The sequence below is a fragment of the Anas acuta genome, chromosome 32, assembly GCF_963932015.1.
Source record: "Anas acuta chromosome 32, bAnaAcu1.1, whole genome shotgun sequence".
Classification (NCBI taxonomy): Eukaryota; Metazoa; Chordata; class Aves; order Anseriformes; family Anatidae; genus Anas; species Anas acuta.
This window is the reverse complement of record NC_089010.1, coordinates 977,405-993,983: the sequence shown is the minus strand read 5'-3', so window position 1 is coordinate 993,983 and position 16,579 is coordinate 977,405. Positions and strand designations below refer to the sequence as shown.

Below are 16,579 nucleotides of genomic sequence, written 5' to 3'. Positions count from 1 at the left end.
CCCGTGCCTGGTTGTGGGGCAGGGACATGGGACAAGGTTTTGGGGACAGCAGATGGTGGCCGGGCTGGGGGTCCCCGTCTCCAGCTGGGGGCTGGGGACAAGGGGAAGGGCTTGGGGACAGGGAATGAGGCTGGGGGATGGAAATGGGGCTGGGGGGGGGGGACGGGAGGAATATGGGGGGGGGGCACAGGGACCAGCTTTGGGGCTCGGGGACACCGATGGGGACCGGGGGCCGGGGCTGGAACCAGGGACAAGGGACAGGGCTGGGGGATGGGAAAGAGGGGAGGGGCGATGGGAACAGTGCTGGGGACAGGGGGGGCCATGGGGCTGCTGCTGGGGCTTCGGTCCCCAAAGCCACCATCGTCCCCAAAGCTGGCATCGTCCCCAGAGCCAGCATCGTCCCCAGAGCCAGCATCGTCCCCAGCACCCGAGCGCTGTCCCCAACGCCTGAGCGTTGTCCCCAAGGCCGGGGCTGGCAGCAGCAGCAGACAGAGGGGCTGTGAGCACGGAGCCTGGCGCTCGCTGGCACCGTCGCTCGCTCCCGGCATGACACCGGCTCCCGCTTGGCCTCCACGGCACGGCACGGCTTGGCACGGCTCGGCCTGCTTCGGCTCATCCACCGGCATCACCGCCACCGGTACTGGGACCAGCACGGTACTGGGCACGGCACCGTGGGCGGCGTGGGCACGGCGGTTCGGCATCGCCGCGCTGCGGGGCTGCGTGGGCCGCGGCGAGGTACGGAGCGTGCTGTGCACGGCGGGTGAATCACGCCTCGCCTGCGCCCACGGGGGGACGGGGACACGGAGGGGGCTGCGTGGGGTGGGCTGGGGGCGCACGGTGGTGTGCACAGGGGGGCACACGAGCAGCACGCGTCTTCATGCATGGTGCACACGCAGGGAGCATCTCAATGCACACGCGGCGCATATGGCACGCACCGGTGGGAGCAAAATGCACGCCAGAAAGCGCACGGGGTGCACACCTGCATGGCATGGTGCATGCATGGGCATGCACAAATAGTGCACGCCTGTTTGCACATGAAATGAACCCCTTCGTGTGCACAATACATGCATGGACATGCACAAATAGTGCACGCCTGCATGCACACACAATGCACACCTGCATGCGCACAATGCATGCATGAACATGCACGAATAGTGCACACCTGCATGCACACACGGTGCACACCTGCATGCACACAATGCACGCCTGAACATGCACAAATAGTGCACACCTGCATGCACACACGGTGCACACCTGCATGCACACGATGCACGCCTGAACATGCACGAATAATGCACGCCTGCTTGCACATGAAATGAACCCCTTCATGCACACAATACATGCATGGACATGCACAAACAGTGCACGCCTGCATGCACATGTGATGCACGCTTTTGTGCACGCAATGCATGCCTGAACACGCACAAATAAAGCACACTTGCACAAACATGTAATGCATGCCTTTGTGCACATGATGCATGTGTGAACATGCACGAATAATGCACACCTGCATGCACGTGATGCATGCACAAACATGCACAAATAGAGTACACCTGCATGCACACACAACTCACGCCTTCATGCACAATACATGCGCGGACATACATGCACAAATAGTGCACGCCTGCATGCACACACGATGCACGCCTTCGTGCACGCAATACATGCATGAACATACACAAATAATGCACGCCTGCATGCACCCACGATGCACACCTGCATGCACACGATGCACACCTGCACATGCGTGGATAATGCACCTGCATGCACACAAAATACATGCCTGCATGCACATGATGCACACATGAACATGCACAATTAATGCACACCCCCTCCGTGCACACGATGCACTCCTAATGCATGCACACGCAGTGCACGAGTCACATGCCATGCCTGCATGCATGCTTGTGCACGCACGCCCATGCAATGCACACACAGATGCACACGCAGTGCACACGCAATGCACACAAACACACCCACGCAATGCACACCTGCAGGTGCAAACCCCACAAACACCAAGCCCCCTTCTTCCCACGCAGCCCCCTCCATGGGGGGGAGCACCCACGCATCGAGACCACCCCCCCCACACCCCGGGGGTCCCTTTGCAGCCCTCCTCCCCCTCACCTCCCCCCTCTCCGTGCCCACCCCCCCTCCCCAGGTGGGTGCGTGGGCAGAGCTGCACGTCTGGCGCTGCACCCACGCAGCACCCACTCGTGCAATCCGAACACGGGTGGGGGGGGGGGAGGGGGGCACGGCTCCCACCCCCCCACCCCAGTGTGGGGGGGGCTTTATCGGGGGCGGAGGGGGGGGGGAGGAGCCTCGGTGCGCAGCGTCGAGGAGCTGCCTTCATCCCCATCCTCATCCTCGCCTTCATCCCCATCCTCGCCTTCATCTCCATCCACGTCTTCATCCCCATCCTCATCTTCATCCTCATCCTCATCCTCCCTGATCACCCCCACCCCCACCCCCCCAAAATAACAGAGCCCGGACCCGATGGCCCCCCCCCGGCCGGCTGCACGGCTCCTGCCCCCCCTGATCCTGGCGCTTGCAGGTATGGGGGGGGAGCACCGGGGGAGGGTTTTTTGGGGGGTGGGATCCCGTGTTTTGGGGTGGGGGACCCCAAGACACGTAATTATGGGGGGGGATCCCCTGACCTGTAATTATAGGGGGGGGGATCCCCATGGAACCGAGGAACTGGGGGGATGCTGGGGGTGAGCCCTGCTAGGGGCTGGGGGCTCAGTGTGGGGCTGGGGTGCTGGCATGGGGCTGGGGTCCCCGAGTATGGGGCTGGGGTCTTGGAGTGGGGTTGGGGTCCTGGAGTGGGGCTGGGGTCCTGGGTTTGGGGGCTGAGGTCCCAGGTTTTGGGGCTGGGAGTCCTGGGTTTTGGTTCCAGACTCCCGGTTCGGGGTTTGGGGGTCCTGCTCTGGGTTCTGAGGTCCTGATTTGGGGTTCTGGGGGTCTCTGACTTTGGTTTCTGGGGTCCTGCTTTGGGGCTGGGGGTCCATGTTTGGTTCTGGGGTCCTGGGTTTGAGGCTGGGGTCCCAGGTTTTGGTGCATGGGTCCCTGGTTTGGTTCTGAAGTCACAGTTCTGGGGTTGGGGCCCCTGGGCTTTGGTTCTGGGGTCCTGGTGTGGGGCTCAGGGGTCCTGCTCTGGGTTCTGAGGTCCTGGTTTTGGAGCTGGGTTTTGAGGTTGGGGATCTGGGTTTAGGGTTTGGGTCCTGCGTGACGGGCAGGGGTCCTGGTTTGGTTCCAGGTTTCAGGGTTTGGTTCTGGGCTCCTGGTTTGGAGCTGGGGGGGTCCTGCTCCAGGTTCTGGGCTCCTGGGTTTAGTTTTGGGGTGGGCTCCTGCATTTTGGTTCTGGGCTCTTGGGTTTGGTTCCTGGCTCCCAGTTTGGTTCCGGAGTCCCAGTTTGGTTCCAGAGTCCCAGTTTGGTTCCGGAGTCCCAGTTTGGTTCCAGGCTCCCCCTTTGGTTCCGGGCTCCCAGTTTGGAGCTCGGAAGTCCTGTTCTGGGTTCTGGGGTCCTGGGTTTGGTTCTGGGCTCCCAGTTTGGTTCCTGGCTCCCAGTCTGGTTCGGGGTCCCAGTCTAGTGCCGGGCTCCTGCTCTGGGGCTGGGGGGCTCCCGCTGGTGCACGGACCCCGTCCCCGCTGGCTGCCCCCGGGGGGGCTCTTGCAGGGGCCGCCCGGGGCACGTTCACGGTGCGCGCCTGGCCCCAGGTGGCCGTGGTGCCCTTCGGGGGCTCGGTGGCCATCAACTGCAGCCACAGCGCCTGCCCGGACCACGAGCCCACCCTGGGGCTGGAGACGTCCCTCACCAAAAACGCCACCGAGGCTGGCAGCAGCTGGCAAAAATTCGTCCTGGTCAACGTCTCCGAGTGGAACCCGCAGCCTGCCCTCTGCTACGCAACCTGCGGGGAGCAACGGGCCACGGCGCCCGCCGCCGTCCTCGTCTACCGTGAGTGCGGGTGATGGGCAAGGGGGACGACGGCGGCACGGTGGGGGTCCCGGCTGCACCCCACAGCTCGGTGTCTGCCCCCCCAGGGGTACCGGAGCGCGTGGTGCTGGAGCCGGTGCCCGCTGTGGCCGTGGGCGAGAGCCGCAACCTGACGTGCCGGGTGGCGGAGGTGGCCCCGTTGGCCAACCTGACGGTCACCCTGCGCCGGGGCGGCGAGACGCTGCGCACCCAGAATTTCGGGGCCGCCGCCGGCAGCGCCAGTGTGGCCGTCAGCCACCTGCTGACCGTCGGCCCCGGGGACCACGGGCAGGACGTCACCTGCCACGCCGAGCTGTCCCTGCGCCCCCACGGGCCGCTCTTCGCGCGCGCCGCCGTGCCCGTCAAGCTGGTGGTGTACGGTGAGGACCCGCGGCGCGGCTCGGGGCATCCTGACCTTGGTCCCACTCGGATCCTGGCCCCATCCCCGTCTCCATCCTATCCCTGTTCCCTGTTCCAGTCCCCATCCCAAGCCTATCCCCATCCCTTTTCCATTCCCATCCCTATCTGCACTGCTTCCCACCCCATTTCCATCTCTATCCCAGTCCCCATCCCATCTCCGTCCTGTCCCCATCTCCATCCCCAGCCTCATTCCAGTCCCCATCCCCATCCCATCCCCATCCCAATCCCATCCCCATCCCATCCCCATCCCCAATCCATCCCCATCCCTATCCTATCCCCATCCCTATTCCTCTCCCCATCCCTATCCCATCCCCATCTCTATCCACACCCCAATTTCCAGCCCCACTCCCGTCCCCCTCCCCACTTCCAAACCCATCCCAATGTGCACCACCACCCGACCCCACACCGTGCCGTACCCCCCACCTTTACCACGCACGTGTCCGTGCCATGCTCTCCGCTCCCACCTCCACCACCCACCCCTCACCGCGGGGGTCCCCTCGCTCTCCGGGTGCGGAGCCCCGAGGTCCCCTCACGGTGCCACCGCGTCCCCGCAGCTCTCCCCGAGCCACCGCAGCTGGAGGCCCCTGCGCGCCTCGAGGCCGGCGCCACCGCCAATGCCAGCTGCCGGGTGGTCGGCGCCTTCCCCGCCGAGGACGCCCACTTCTCCCTGGTGCTGGACGGGCGCAGCCTGGACGTGGCGGTGACGGAGGGGGGGGACACGCTGACCGCCAGCACCCGCCTCTCCCCGCGCACCGCGGGGCTCCAGGAGCTGAACTGCACCGTGACCGTGGGCGCCGCGGCACGGACGGCGCGGGCGCAGCTCCACGTCTACCGTAAGCCCTCAGGGGAGGCATTTTGGGGAGGGGGGGGGGTGTCCCCTAAATCCCACCCCAAATATTGAGCTTTCTGTCTCCATCCCGCAGGATTCCCAGCGCCCGTCCTGGAGCTCAGCCCGGTGCCGGCGGGTGGCGAGGTGACAGTGACGTGCCGCGCCCCCGCCGCCGAGCCCCCCGCCGTGCGGCTGCAGCTCCGTGATGCCGACGGGGGGGTCTTGGCCGAGGGGCCGCAGCCCCAGCTGGAGCTGCGCCTGGTGGCCCAGCGGGAGGACGACGGGCGCTGGTTCGGGTGCCGGGCCAGCCTGGCCGTGGGGGACGGCACGGTGACGAAGGACACCGAGGCTCGGCTCGCTGTGCTGTGTGAGTCCGGCACGTGCCCCAAATCCGGCCCCTTTGAGCCCAGAATGTGGCTGTGGGGGGTGGAAATCCCAATCGTTTACTGGTGCTGAGGGTGGGGGAGCACTGGGGATGAAATGGGTGCAGGGTGTGGGGCCCCATCCTGTCCCCTTTCTATCCCTGTCCCCATCACATCCCAACCCCAATCCCCATCCCATCTCCATCCCCCTCACATCCCAATCCCATTCCATCTCCATCCCCATCCTATCCCTGTTCCCATCACATCCCCATCCCAATTCCCATCCTAATCCCAACCCCCATCCCATTTCTGTCCTAAACCCATCCCTGTCCCTATCACATCCCAACCCCATTCCATCTCCATCCCCATCCCAATTCCCATCCTAATACCAATCCCCATCCCATTTCTGTCCCCAACCCATCCCTGTCCCCATCACATCCCAATTCCTATCCCATCCCCATCATATCCCAATCCCCATCCCAATCACCATCTCCATCCTATCCCTGTTCCCATCACATCCCCATCCCAATTCCCATCCCAAACCCCATCCCATCTCCATCCTTATCCAATCTCCATCCCATCCCTGTCTCCATCTCATCCCGATCCCATCCCATTCCACCTCCTTTTCCATCCCCATCCCATCCCCATCCTCATCTCTATCCTCATCCCATCCATTCCTCGTCCCCATCCCATTCCCATCCCATCTCACCCCCATCCCATCCCCATCCCATCCCCATCCCACCCCATCCCCACACACTCCCCCAACCCCACTGCCTTCCCCCATCCCAATCCTCCCCTCTTTCCCCCCCCAGACATGCCCGAAATGGAGGCGAGCTCCTGCCCGAGCAACCGCACGTGGCTGCAGGGGACACGGGAGGCGCTGTCCTGTGGGGCCACCGGCAACCCCGCGCCCACCGTCACCTGCACCCGCAACGGGGCCACCGTCAGCACCCAGCGACCCGAGCTGGTCACCCGCTCCCACGCCGGCACCTACCTCTGCAACGCCACCAACAGCTTGGGGACACGGAGCCGGCTTGTCACCGTCCACGTGGAGTGTGAGTGGGGCTGGGAACGGGGTGGGGGGCACGGGGACAAGGGGGTGACACCGTGGGGCGAGGGAGGCAACGTCCCCGGGGGAGGTGGTGAGGATGCTCGGAGGCTGAGAGCTGGGGGTGTTCGGCCTCAGTTCCCTAATTCTGTTAGTTTTTTTCTGTAGTTCTGTAGATCGACAGTTCTCTAATCCTGAAATTCTGTAAATCTATAATTCTGTAAATCTATAATTCTGTAAATCTACAGTTCTGTAAATCTACAGTTCTCTAATTCTAATATTCTCTGACCCTGAGATTCTATAATTCTAAAATTCTGTAAGTCTATAATTCTGTAAATCTCTAATTCTCTAATCCTAAAATTCTCTAATCCTGAAATTCTATAATGCTATAATTCTATAATTCTGTAAAGCTATAATTCTATAATTCTGTAAATCTCTAATTCTCTAATTCTAAAATTCTGTAATCTTGAAATTCTGTAATTCCCTAATTATATTGTTCTATAATTCTGTAAATCTCCAATTCTCTAATTCAAAAATTATGCAATCCTGAAATTCTATAATTCCATAGTTCTCTAATTCTGTAGTTCGATAATTCTATAAATCTAAAATTCTGTAAATCTACGATTCTCTAATTCTAAAATTCTGTAATCCTGACATTCTATAATTATCTAATTCCGTAAATCTATAATTCTGTAAATCTCTAATTCTAAATTTTCTGTGACCCTGAAATTCTCTAATTCTGTAAATCTATAATTCTCTAATTCTGTAGCTCTATAATTCTGTAAATCTCTAATTCTCTAATTCTAAATTTCTGTAACCCTGAAATTCTATAATTCTCTAATTCCGTAAATCTCTAATTCTCTCTATAATTCTGTAAATCTATAATTCTATAATTCTATAACTGCCATTCTCTCACCGAACCCGTGTCCCCCCCAGATGAGCCCAGCCTGACGGAGAGCGGGTGCCCCGCGCACCGCACCTGGGTGGAGGGCGAGCGGCGCGAGCTGGCGTGCCGCGCCGAGGGGGACCCGGCCCCCAGCACCCGCTGCACCCGCGACGAGGGCCCCCCCGGCACCGGGGGCGGCCGGGCCGTCAGCCGGAGCGACGCTGGGCGCTACACGTGCCGGGCCACCAACAAGCACGGCTCGGCGCTGCGCAGCGTCTACGTCAGCGTCGAGTGTGAGTAGGGGGAGCCTGGGGGGGCCGCGGCCGTGCCGGCGGTGCCGTGGTTGTGCCGGGGCCGTGCCGGGAACCTGGAGGTGCCAGGGATGTGCTGTGGGTGTTTTGGGGGCGCAGCCGTGCCAAGGATGTGCCGGGGATCCCATAACAACACCAGGGGTGCCGTGGCCACGCTGGTGATGCCATGGCTGTTTTGGGGATCTGGCCATGGCACGGATGCTCTTATCCATGGCAGGGATCCTGTGGCTATGCCGGGGATCCCATAACAATGCTGGGGATGCCGTGGCTGTTTTGGGGGATCTGGTGATGGCACAGATGCTCTTATCCACAGCAGGGGGCCTGGCCGTGCCATAAATGCCGTAGCTCCACCAGGAATCCCACAGCCATACCAGGGACCCGGTGACCATGCCGGGGATCCCATAGCCATGCCGGGGATGCTGGGGCTGTTTTGGGGATCTGGGCACGGTGCAGATTCTGTTTTCCATGGCAGAGATCCCACAGCTATGCCGGGGATCCCATATCCATGCTGGGGATCCCGTGGCCATGCCGGGGATGCGGTGATGCCACGGGAGACCCCAACCCTCACCCTCTTTCCCTGCAGACGAGCCCAGCATCGGCGAGGCCGGCTGCCCGGCACGGCGGCTCTGGGTGGAGGGGACGGCGGCGGAGCTGGGCTGCAACGCCAGCGGCAACCCCCTGCCCCACGTCGCCTGTGCCAAGCTGGGGGACCCCCACGCCCCCCCGGCCAGCCCCAACGTCACCCGTGCCCACGCCGGCACCTACCAGTGCCGAGCCACCAATGCGCACGGCTCAGCTCTCCGCAACATCACCATCACCGTTGAGTGTGAGCGCGGCACGGGGAGCGTTGGGGGGGGAAAGAAGGGAAACGGGGGGCGTTTTGGGGTAAAAAAGGGGTGACTCGGGGTTTTTTGCTTCCCCACGCAGACAGCCCGGTGGCGGTGAGCCTGCGCGTGGTGCCCTCGGCCAATGTCTCCCGCGGGGCAAGCTTCAGCGTGGAGTGCCGTGCCGAGGGGCTGCCGGCCCCCACCTTCGGCTGGGCGCTGCCGCCCGCCCCCAACCTGCGTTTCGGCGCCGACAACCGCTCGGTGGCCGTGGCGCGAGCGGCCGCCGCCAACCGCGGTGTCTACACCTGCACCGCCTCCAACCGGCACGGCCGGCGCGCCGGCAGCGTGGTGGTGCGCGTGGACGGTGAGCCAAGGGCGCAGGGTTATGGGGGACACCGGGGATGGCACCAGCACCGGGGTGGCATCACCGGCATCCCCTTGTCGCCCCGCAGAGAGCCGGCTGGCCCTACTGGTGTCACTGGGCGTGCTGGGCGCCGTCACCGTGCTGGGGTTGGCGGCGGCGGGGATTTATTACCTGAAGACGACGGCGTGCAAGAAGGGCGAGTACAACGTGAGGGACGCCGAGGGCACCTCGGAAGGCGCCCGCCTGCACCGGGGGGACGCAGGGGGTCGCGGGGAGGTGTTTGGCATCCAGCTCACCCCCACCTGAGGGACGGGGACGTCCCCTCCGCCACGCAGGGACGCTTTGCGCGCCGCCGGGTTTTGGCCCCGCACTTGGCATGGGTTTGGGGGTCCCCCAAAAGCACAGGGGACACGGGGACCCCCAAGCTGGGATGGGTGTCATGATGCTGTCCCCAAGGTAATGGGGTTGGGTTTGATTATTTTTTTTTTGGGGGGGGGGGCTGTTGGTTTTTTAGCCACTTCGGCGTCTAATTTTATGGAGACTGCAGCGGGAGGGGGCCTCACGCAACGAGGCCATCGCCGCCGCCGCGCTGGAATGTGCCAAATAAATAATTTACATTTTAAAGAGAGGGAGGAGGACGCTGGCAGGATGGGACCGTGCTCAGAGCACCCAGCTCTGCCCTGCAAGGGTGAGGGGGGGGGCACCCCATTGAAGTGCTCCCCCCTCCAGTCTCTCCCCCCCGGATCTGATGGGAACGGAGCCGTGCCGACGGCATCAGGGCAGGAAAAAATAAATTTAATGAGACAGCCAGGGACCGCCCTGCGCTGCTTCCTGAGGCCCTGCACGGTGCTGGGAGCCCCCCCCCGGGCCCCCCCACCCCTGGTGCTTCAGCTCTTGTCCTTGTTCTGCCACCGCAGCAGGTGGTAGATGCCGCACTTCTCCGCGTGGTAATGGGCGGCGTAGATGAAGCCGGCGCCGCCGAGCACGGCAACGAACAGCAGCGTGAGCAGCAGGGCCAGGAGGACGTAGGATGGGGGCTCTGGGGGGACAGGGGTGGGTGAAATGGGGATGGGGACGGGGAAGGGATGGGGATAGGGATGGGGATGGGAATGGGATGGGGACAGGATGAGGGAATGAGGGGAGGAGGAGGGAGGGGAACGGGGATGGGGATGGGAATGGGATGGGGACAGGTTGGGAACGAGGATAGGAATGGGACAAGGACAGCAAAAGGGGTGGGAATGGGATGGGGACAGGACGGGAACGGTGAGAGGAAGAGGTATGGGAATGGGATGGGGAGAGGAACAACATAGGAATGGGGACAGGGATGGGAAGAGAATGGGAACAGGGAAAGGAACAACATGGGAATGAGACAGGAATGGGAGCAGGTACGGGAACGGGGACAGAATGGGATGGGGCAGATGAAGGTGAGGTCAGGGATGGAAGCGGAATGGGGACAGAGACGAGATCGGGATGGAAATGGGATAAGGACAGGGATGAGAGAGAGGGCAGGGAATGGATGGGATCAGGGACAAGATGGGGACAGGGACAAGATGGGGGTGGGAATAGGATGGGGACGGGGGCGAGTGATGACAATGATGGGATGGGGACGGGAATGGGGACAAGAAGATGGAAACAGGACCAGGAATAGGAAAGGGAAAGGGGAAAAGGTGTGGCTGAGGAGAAAAAAAGGGGAAGGGGGGGCTGAAGGGAAAGGCGCAGTGGAGGGGAAAAGGAGAAGGGGAAAAAGGGTGGCCAAAAGAGAAAGGGGAAGTGGCAGCCGAGTGGAAAAACGAAAGTGAAAGTGGTGGCCAAGGGGGAAGGGGCGGGATGCCCCGAACCGCGCCGCGATCCTCACCGATCCCGGTCAGCTCGATGGGCACGGCGCTGCAGTTGGAGAAGCTCAGGTGGGGCGCCAGGGACAGGTTGAAGCAGCAGGTGACATCCTGCCCGTGGTCCTCGGGCTCGAGGGTCAGCGGGTGGCGGACCACCACGCTGGTGCTGCCGGCGGCGGCCCCAAAATTTTGGGTGCGCAGCGTCTCGCCGCCCCGGCGCAGGGTGACCGTCAGGTTGGCCAACGGGGCCGCCTCCGCCACCCGGCACGTCAGGTTGCAGCTCTCGCCCACGGCCGCGGGGGACACCGGCTCCAGCTCCAGGCTCTCCGGCACCCCTGGGGTGGGGGGAAAAACGCCGAGCTGTGGGGTGCAGCCGGGACCCCCACCGTGCCACCGTTGTCCCCCTTACCCATCACCCGCACTCACGGTAGACGAGGATGGTGGCGGTCTCCGTACTTCGCTCCGTCCCGCACGTCGCGTGGCAGATGGCAGGTCGGGGGTTCCACTCGGAGACGTTGACCAGGACGAATTTTTGCCAGCTGCCGCTGGCCTCGGTGGCGTTTTTGGTGAGCGACGTCTCCAGCCCCAAGGTGGTATTGGGGTCCGAGCAGCCGCTGTAGCTGCAGGTGACGGCCACCGAGCCCCCGAAGGGCACCACGGCCACCTGGGGCTCGGCGCGCACCGTGAACGCACCACCCCGAGTGGCCCCTGCAAAAGCCCCCCCGGGGGCAGCCAGCGGGGACGGGGTCCGTGCCCCAGCGGGAGCCCCCCAACCCCAGAACAGGAGCCCGGCACTAGACTGGGACCCCGAACCAGACTGGGAGCCAGGAACCAAACTGGGAGCCCAGAACCAAACCCAGGACCCCAGAACCCAGAACAGAACTTCCGAGTTCCAAACTGGGAGCCCGGAACCAAAGGGGGAGCCTGGAACCAAACTGGGACTCCGGAACCAAACCCAAGAGCCCAGAACCAAAACGCAGGAGCCCACCCCAAAACTAAACCCAGGAGCCCAGAACCTGGAGCAGGACCCCCCCAGCTCCAAACCAGGAGCCCAGAACCAAATCCTGAAACCTGGAACCAAACCAGGACCCCTGCCCCTCACGCAGGACCCGAACCCTAAACCCAGATCCCCAACCTCAAAACCCAGCTCCAAAACCAGGACCCCAGAACCCAGAGCAGGACCCCTGAGCCCCACACCAGGACCCCATATTGGGGTCCGAGCAGCCGCTGTAGCTGCAGGTGACGGCCACCGAGCCCCCGAAGGGCACCATGGCCACCCGGGGCCAGGCGCGCACCGTGAACGTGCCCCGGGCGGCTCCTGCAAGAGCCCCCCCCCAGGGGGAAGCCAGCGGGGACGGGGTTCGTGCCCCAGCGGGAGCCCCCCAGCCCCAAAACGGGAGCCTGGAAGTAAATGCGGGACCCCCAGAAGCAAAAGTCCCAAAAAGGACCCCAAAAGCTGGAGGAGGATCCCCCCCCCCAAGGTCTAAACTGAGAGGTGGGGAGAAGCAAACTGGGACCCCGGTACCAAAACCCAGGAGCCTGTCCCCAAAGCCAGGGCCCCAGAACCCAGAGTAGGGCCCTCCAGTTCCAAACTGGGAGCCTGGAAACAAACTGGGACCCCAGAACCAAAACCCAGGAGCCCGTCCCCAAAGCCGGGAGCCCAGAACAGGACCCTCCAGTTCCAAACGGGGACCCCAGAACCAAACTGGGAGCTCGGAACAAAACCAGGGCCCCGTCCCCAAACCCAGGAGCCCAGAACCCAAAACAGGACCCCCCCCCCAGTCTCCAAATTGGAAGCCTGGAACCAAACTGGGACCCCGGAACCAAAACCCAGGAGCCCGTCCCCAAAGCCAGGAGCCCAGAACAGGACCCTCCAGTTCCAAACTGGGAACCCGGAACCAAACTGGGAGCTCAGAACCAAACCAGTGCCCCAGCCCCAAACCCAGGAGCCCAGAACCCAAAACAGGACCCCCAAGCTCCAAACTGGGACCCCGGAACCAAACTGGGAGCTCAGAACCAAACCAGGGCCCCGTCCCCAAACCCAGGAGCCCAGAACCCAAAACAGGACCCCCCCCCCCCAGTCTCCAAATTGGAAGCCTGGAACCAAACTGGGACCCCGGAACCAAAACCCAGGAGCCCGTCCCCAAACCCAGGAGCCCAGAACAGGACCCTCCAGTTCCAAACTGGGAACCCGGAACCAAACTGGGAGCTCAGAACCAAACCAGTGCCCCAGCCCCAAACCCAGGAGCCCAGAACCCAAAACAGGACCCCCCAATGTCCAAATTGGAAGCCTGGAACCAAACTGGGACCCCACTACCAAAGGGCGAGCCCAGAACCAAAACCCAGAAGCCCCTCCCCAAACCCAGGAGCCTAGAACAGGACCCTCCAGTTCCAAACTGGGACCCCAGTACCAAAGGGCGAGCCCAGAACCAAAACCCAGGAGCCCAGAACAGGACCCTCCAGTTCCAAACTGGGAACCCAGAACCAAACTGGGAGCCCAGAACCCAAAACAGGACCCCCCAAGCTCCAAACTGGGAGCCTGGAACCAAAGCTCAGGACCCCAGCCCCATACCAGGACCCCAGCCCCAAAGCCCAAGACCCCAAACACATACCGGGACCCCAGCCCCAAAGCCCGGGACCCCATCCCCACACCCACTCCCGCGTCCCCCCCCCGGCCACCACCCCTTTCCCACAGTTTTATGGGGTGAGCCCCCCACACCCCGTACTCCCCGCTGCCCCCCCCCAACCCCTCTCCCCTTCTACCTGCCAGGGCCAGGAGCAGGGGGGGCAGGAGCCCCGCGGTCGGTCCCATGGGTGGCAGCTCCGCGGGTGTCCCCAAGTCCTGCTGGGCGGTGGCAGCGTCACATTCCCGCTGCCAGCCCTGGGAAGTCCCCTCGCTGGGAAGCGTCACCTTCCTGTCCCTTTTCCTGCCCACCCTTCCTGCCTGTATGGCCACGGCGCCACCACCCCCAAATCCTGCCCCACGGCCCCAAAACCGTTACCGGAGACCCCCCAGCACTGCCCCCAACTCCTGTAACCCCAAATCCTGCCCCACGGCCCCAAAACCGTTACCAGAGACCCCCCAACACAGCCCCCACCTCCTGGCCCCAAATCCTACCCCATGTCCCCAACCCATTCTTGGAGACAGGGACCCCCAAAACAGCCCCCACCTCCTGGCCCCAAATCCTGAACCCTGTCCCCAACCCATTATCGGATATGGGGACCCCCAACACGGCCCCCACCTCCTGGCCCCAAATCCTACCCCATGTCCCCAACCCATTATCGGATATGGGGACCCCCAGCATGGACCTTCCCCCCGCTCCCCACCCCCCAAATCCTGTCCCACATCCCCAACCCGTTACTGAAGACCCCCAGCACTGCCCCCAACTCCTGGACCCCCCAAATTCTGCCCCACGGCCCCAAAACCATTACCAGAGACCCCCCAGTGCAGCCCCCACCTCCTGCCCCATGTCCCCAACCCGTTACTGGAGACGGGGACCCCCCAGCATGGCCCCCACCCCCTGTCCCCAAATCCTACCCCATGTCCCCAACCCGTTATCAGATATGGGGACCCCCAGCATGGACCCCCCCTGCTCCCCGCCCCCCAAATCCTGTCCCACATCCCCAACCCATTACCGAAGACCCCCAGCACAGCCCCCATCTCCTGTCCCCCCCAAATCCTGCCCCACGGCCCCAAAACTGTTACCAGAGACCCCCCAGCACAGCCCCCACCCCCATCCCCAAATCCTGTCCCCCACCCATTATCAGATATGGGGATCCCCAACACAGCCCCCACCTCCTGACCCCAAATCCTGTCCTGTGTCCCCAACCCATTATCGGATATGGGGACCCCCAGCATGGCCCCCCCCCCCGCCCCCTCCCCAAATCCTTCCCCACATCCCCAACCCATTACCGGAGACCCCCAAAAGAGCCCCCACCCCATAAGGGGACACAGCCCCCTGCCACCCCCTTGCCCCCCCCAATCCCCTCCCCGCAGCCACCAACCTCCCCTGACCCCCCCCAAGGTTCCCCCACCCACATCCCCCCCCCCCCCAAAAAAAAAAAGAGGTGACCCAGGGCCGTGCCGAGTGCCCCCTCCACCAGGGGGGGCGTTTAATGGCCCCCAAACACCCCCAATTCACAACCCCAGCTCCCACCCCCCCCAAAAAAAAATTAAGGGGGGGGGGTCCAGCCCCGCTGTCACCCCCTGCCCTGTGCGTGCCCATCCCCGCAGTGGGGGCACCGGGAGCCGGGGGGGGCGCTTCTCCGCGGGACGCTCCAGCACCGCTGGCACCGCTGCCGGTACTTCTTGTACCTGGGGGGGGGAGAATTTTTTTTTTTGGGGGGGGTCAGACCCTCGTGGGGGGGGTTATTGGGGTGCTGGGGGGGGGCCCTACCTGATCCCGCAGGCGTTGCACAGGGGGGTCCCATTCTCGGCCGCCCTCCACAGGGGGGTGCGCTGGGTCTTGCAGGAGGCGCAGCTCTTGCCCCCCCCTTGGGGGAAAAAAAAAAAAGGGATTTGGTGACCCCCGCCCCAAAAAAATCCCCAAATTGGGATTTTTCCCCCCAAGGCCTTACCCTGAGTGGGGGGGGGCGTCATCGTCCGAGCTGCTGCCGGCCCCGGGGGTCCTGGCGTGGGGGGCGCGGGCGCTGCCCCCCCGGCTGCGGGGAGAGGAGAGGGTGAAATTTTGGGGGGGGGGCGCACGGACGGACAGATGGATGGATGGACGGACAGACGGACAGGCCCTAAGGGCTGGGGGGTGCCCGGAGGTGACCACAGATGGACAGACAGACGGACGGATGGAGCAGCCCTGGGAGCCCCCACCCGGACGGACAGACGGACGGGAGGGCACCCAAGGGTGCGTCCGGATGGACAGACAGACAGATGGACAGACGGACGGAGCAGCCGGAGGTTCAGGGTGCCCAGAGGTGCGTGTGGACAGACAGATGGACAGAGGCACCCAAGGGATGCCAATGCCCTGCCTGGACAGACAGAGAGACGGACGGAGGCACCCTAGGGACACCCAGCACCATATCTGGACAGACAGACGGACAGACAGAGGCACCCAAGGGACGCCTCAGCACCCTGCCCAGACAGACAGACGGACGGATGGAGACACCCAAGGGACGCCCAGTACCACATCTGGACAGACAGACGGATGGACAGAGGCACCCAAGGGACATCCAGCACCATGTCCAGACAGAGGCACCCAAGGGATGCCCAGCACCCTGCCTGGACAGACAGACAGACGGAGACACCCAAGGGACAACCAGCACCCAGACAGACAGACGGACGGATGGAGTCACACAAAGGACACCCAGCACCATATCTGGACAGACGGACGGACAGAGCCACCCAAGGGACACCCATTACCCTGTCTGGACAGACAGACGGACAGAGACACCCAAGGGACGCCCAGCACCATATCTGGACAGACAGACGGATGGAGTCACCCAAAGGACACCCAGCCTGGACAGACGGACAGACAGACAGATGGACAAAGGGAGGCACCCAAAGGACACCCATTGCCCTGCCTGGACAGACAGACGGACGGATGGAGACACCCAAGGGACACCCAGCACCATATCTGGACAGACAGACGGACGGACAAAGGGAGGCACCCAAGGGACGCTCAGCACCCTGCCTGGACAGACAGACGGACAGAGGCACCCAAGGACAACCATGGCCCTGTCTGGACAGACAGACGGACAGACTGAGACACCCAAGGG

The 16,579-nt window shown here is 63.0% G+C and overlaps 3 protein-coding genes across 4 annotated transcripts; 1 reads left to right on the top strand and 2 right to left on the bottom strand.

Moving 5' to 3' along the window:
• The first annotated feature begins 241 nt into the window (after positions 1-241).
• On the top strand, positions 242-9,641 carry ICAM5 (intercellular adhesion molecule 5). Of its 2 annotated transcripts, XM_068664384.1 has the most exons (11): positions 242-735; positions 2,482-2,551; positions 3,674-3,952; positions 4,039-4,350; positions 4,945-5,223; positions 5,314-5,586; positions 6,394-6,636; positions 7,566-7,808; positions 8,410-8,652; positions 8,754-9,017; positions 9,106-9,641. In XM_068664384.1, exons 1-11 carry the CDS (start codon positions 271-273, stop codon positions 9,321-9,323), a joined length of 2,889 nt encoding a protein of 962 aa, XP_068520485.1. In that variant the 5' UTR covers positions 242-270; the 3' UTR covers positions 9,324-9,641. The 2 variants fall into 2 exon arrangements, with proteins under 2 accessions (XP_068520485.1, XP_068520486.1); XM_068664385.1 differs by lacking the exon at positions 9,106-9,641 and having other exon boundaries at positions 248-735; positions 8,758-8,899.
• Positions 9,642-9,791: 150 nt separating this feature from the next.
• On the bottom strand, positions 9,792-13,765 carry LOC137846444 (intercellular adhesion molecule 1-like). Its single transcript, XM_068664388.1, has 4 exons — positions 13,613-13,765; positions 11,276-11,557; positions 10,873-11,184; positions 9,792-10,056 (listed from the first exon to the last, which is right to left on the bottom strand). Exons 1-4 carry the CDS (start codon positions 13,659-13,661, stop codon positions 9,905-9,907), a joined length of 795 nt encoding a protein of 264 aa, XP_068520489.1. The 5' UTR covers positions 13,662-13,765; the 3' UTR covers positions 9,792-9,904.
• LOC137846443 (uncharacterized) lies at positions 12,184-13,593 on the bottom strand. Its single transcript, XM_068664387.1, has 3 exons — positions 12,792-13,593; positions 12,531-12,752; positions 12,184-12,455 (listed from the first exon to the last, which is right to left on the bottom strand). Exons 1-3 carry the CDS (start codon positions 13,491-13,493, stop codon positions 12,333-12,335), a joined length of 1,047 nt encoding a protein of 348 aa, XP_068520488.1. The 5' UTR covers positions 13,494-13,593; the 3' UTR covers positions 12,184-12,332.
• Positions 13,766-16,579: the final 2,814 nt, after the last annotated feature.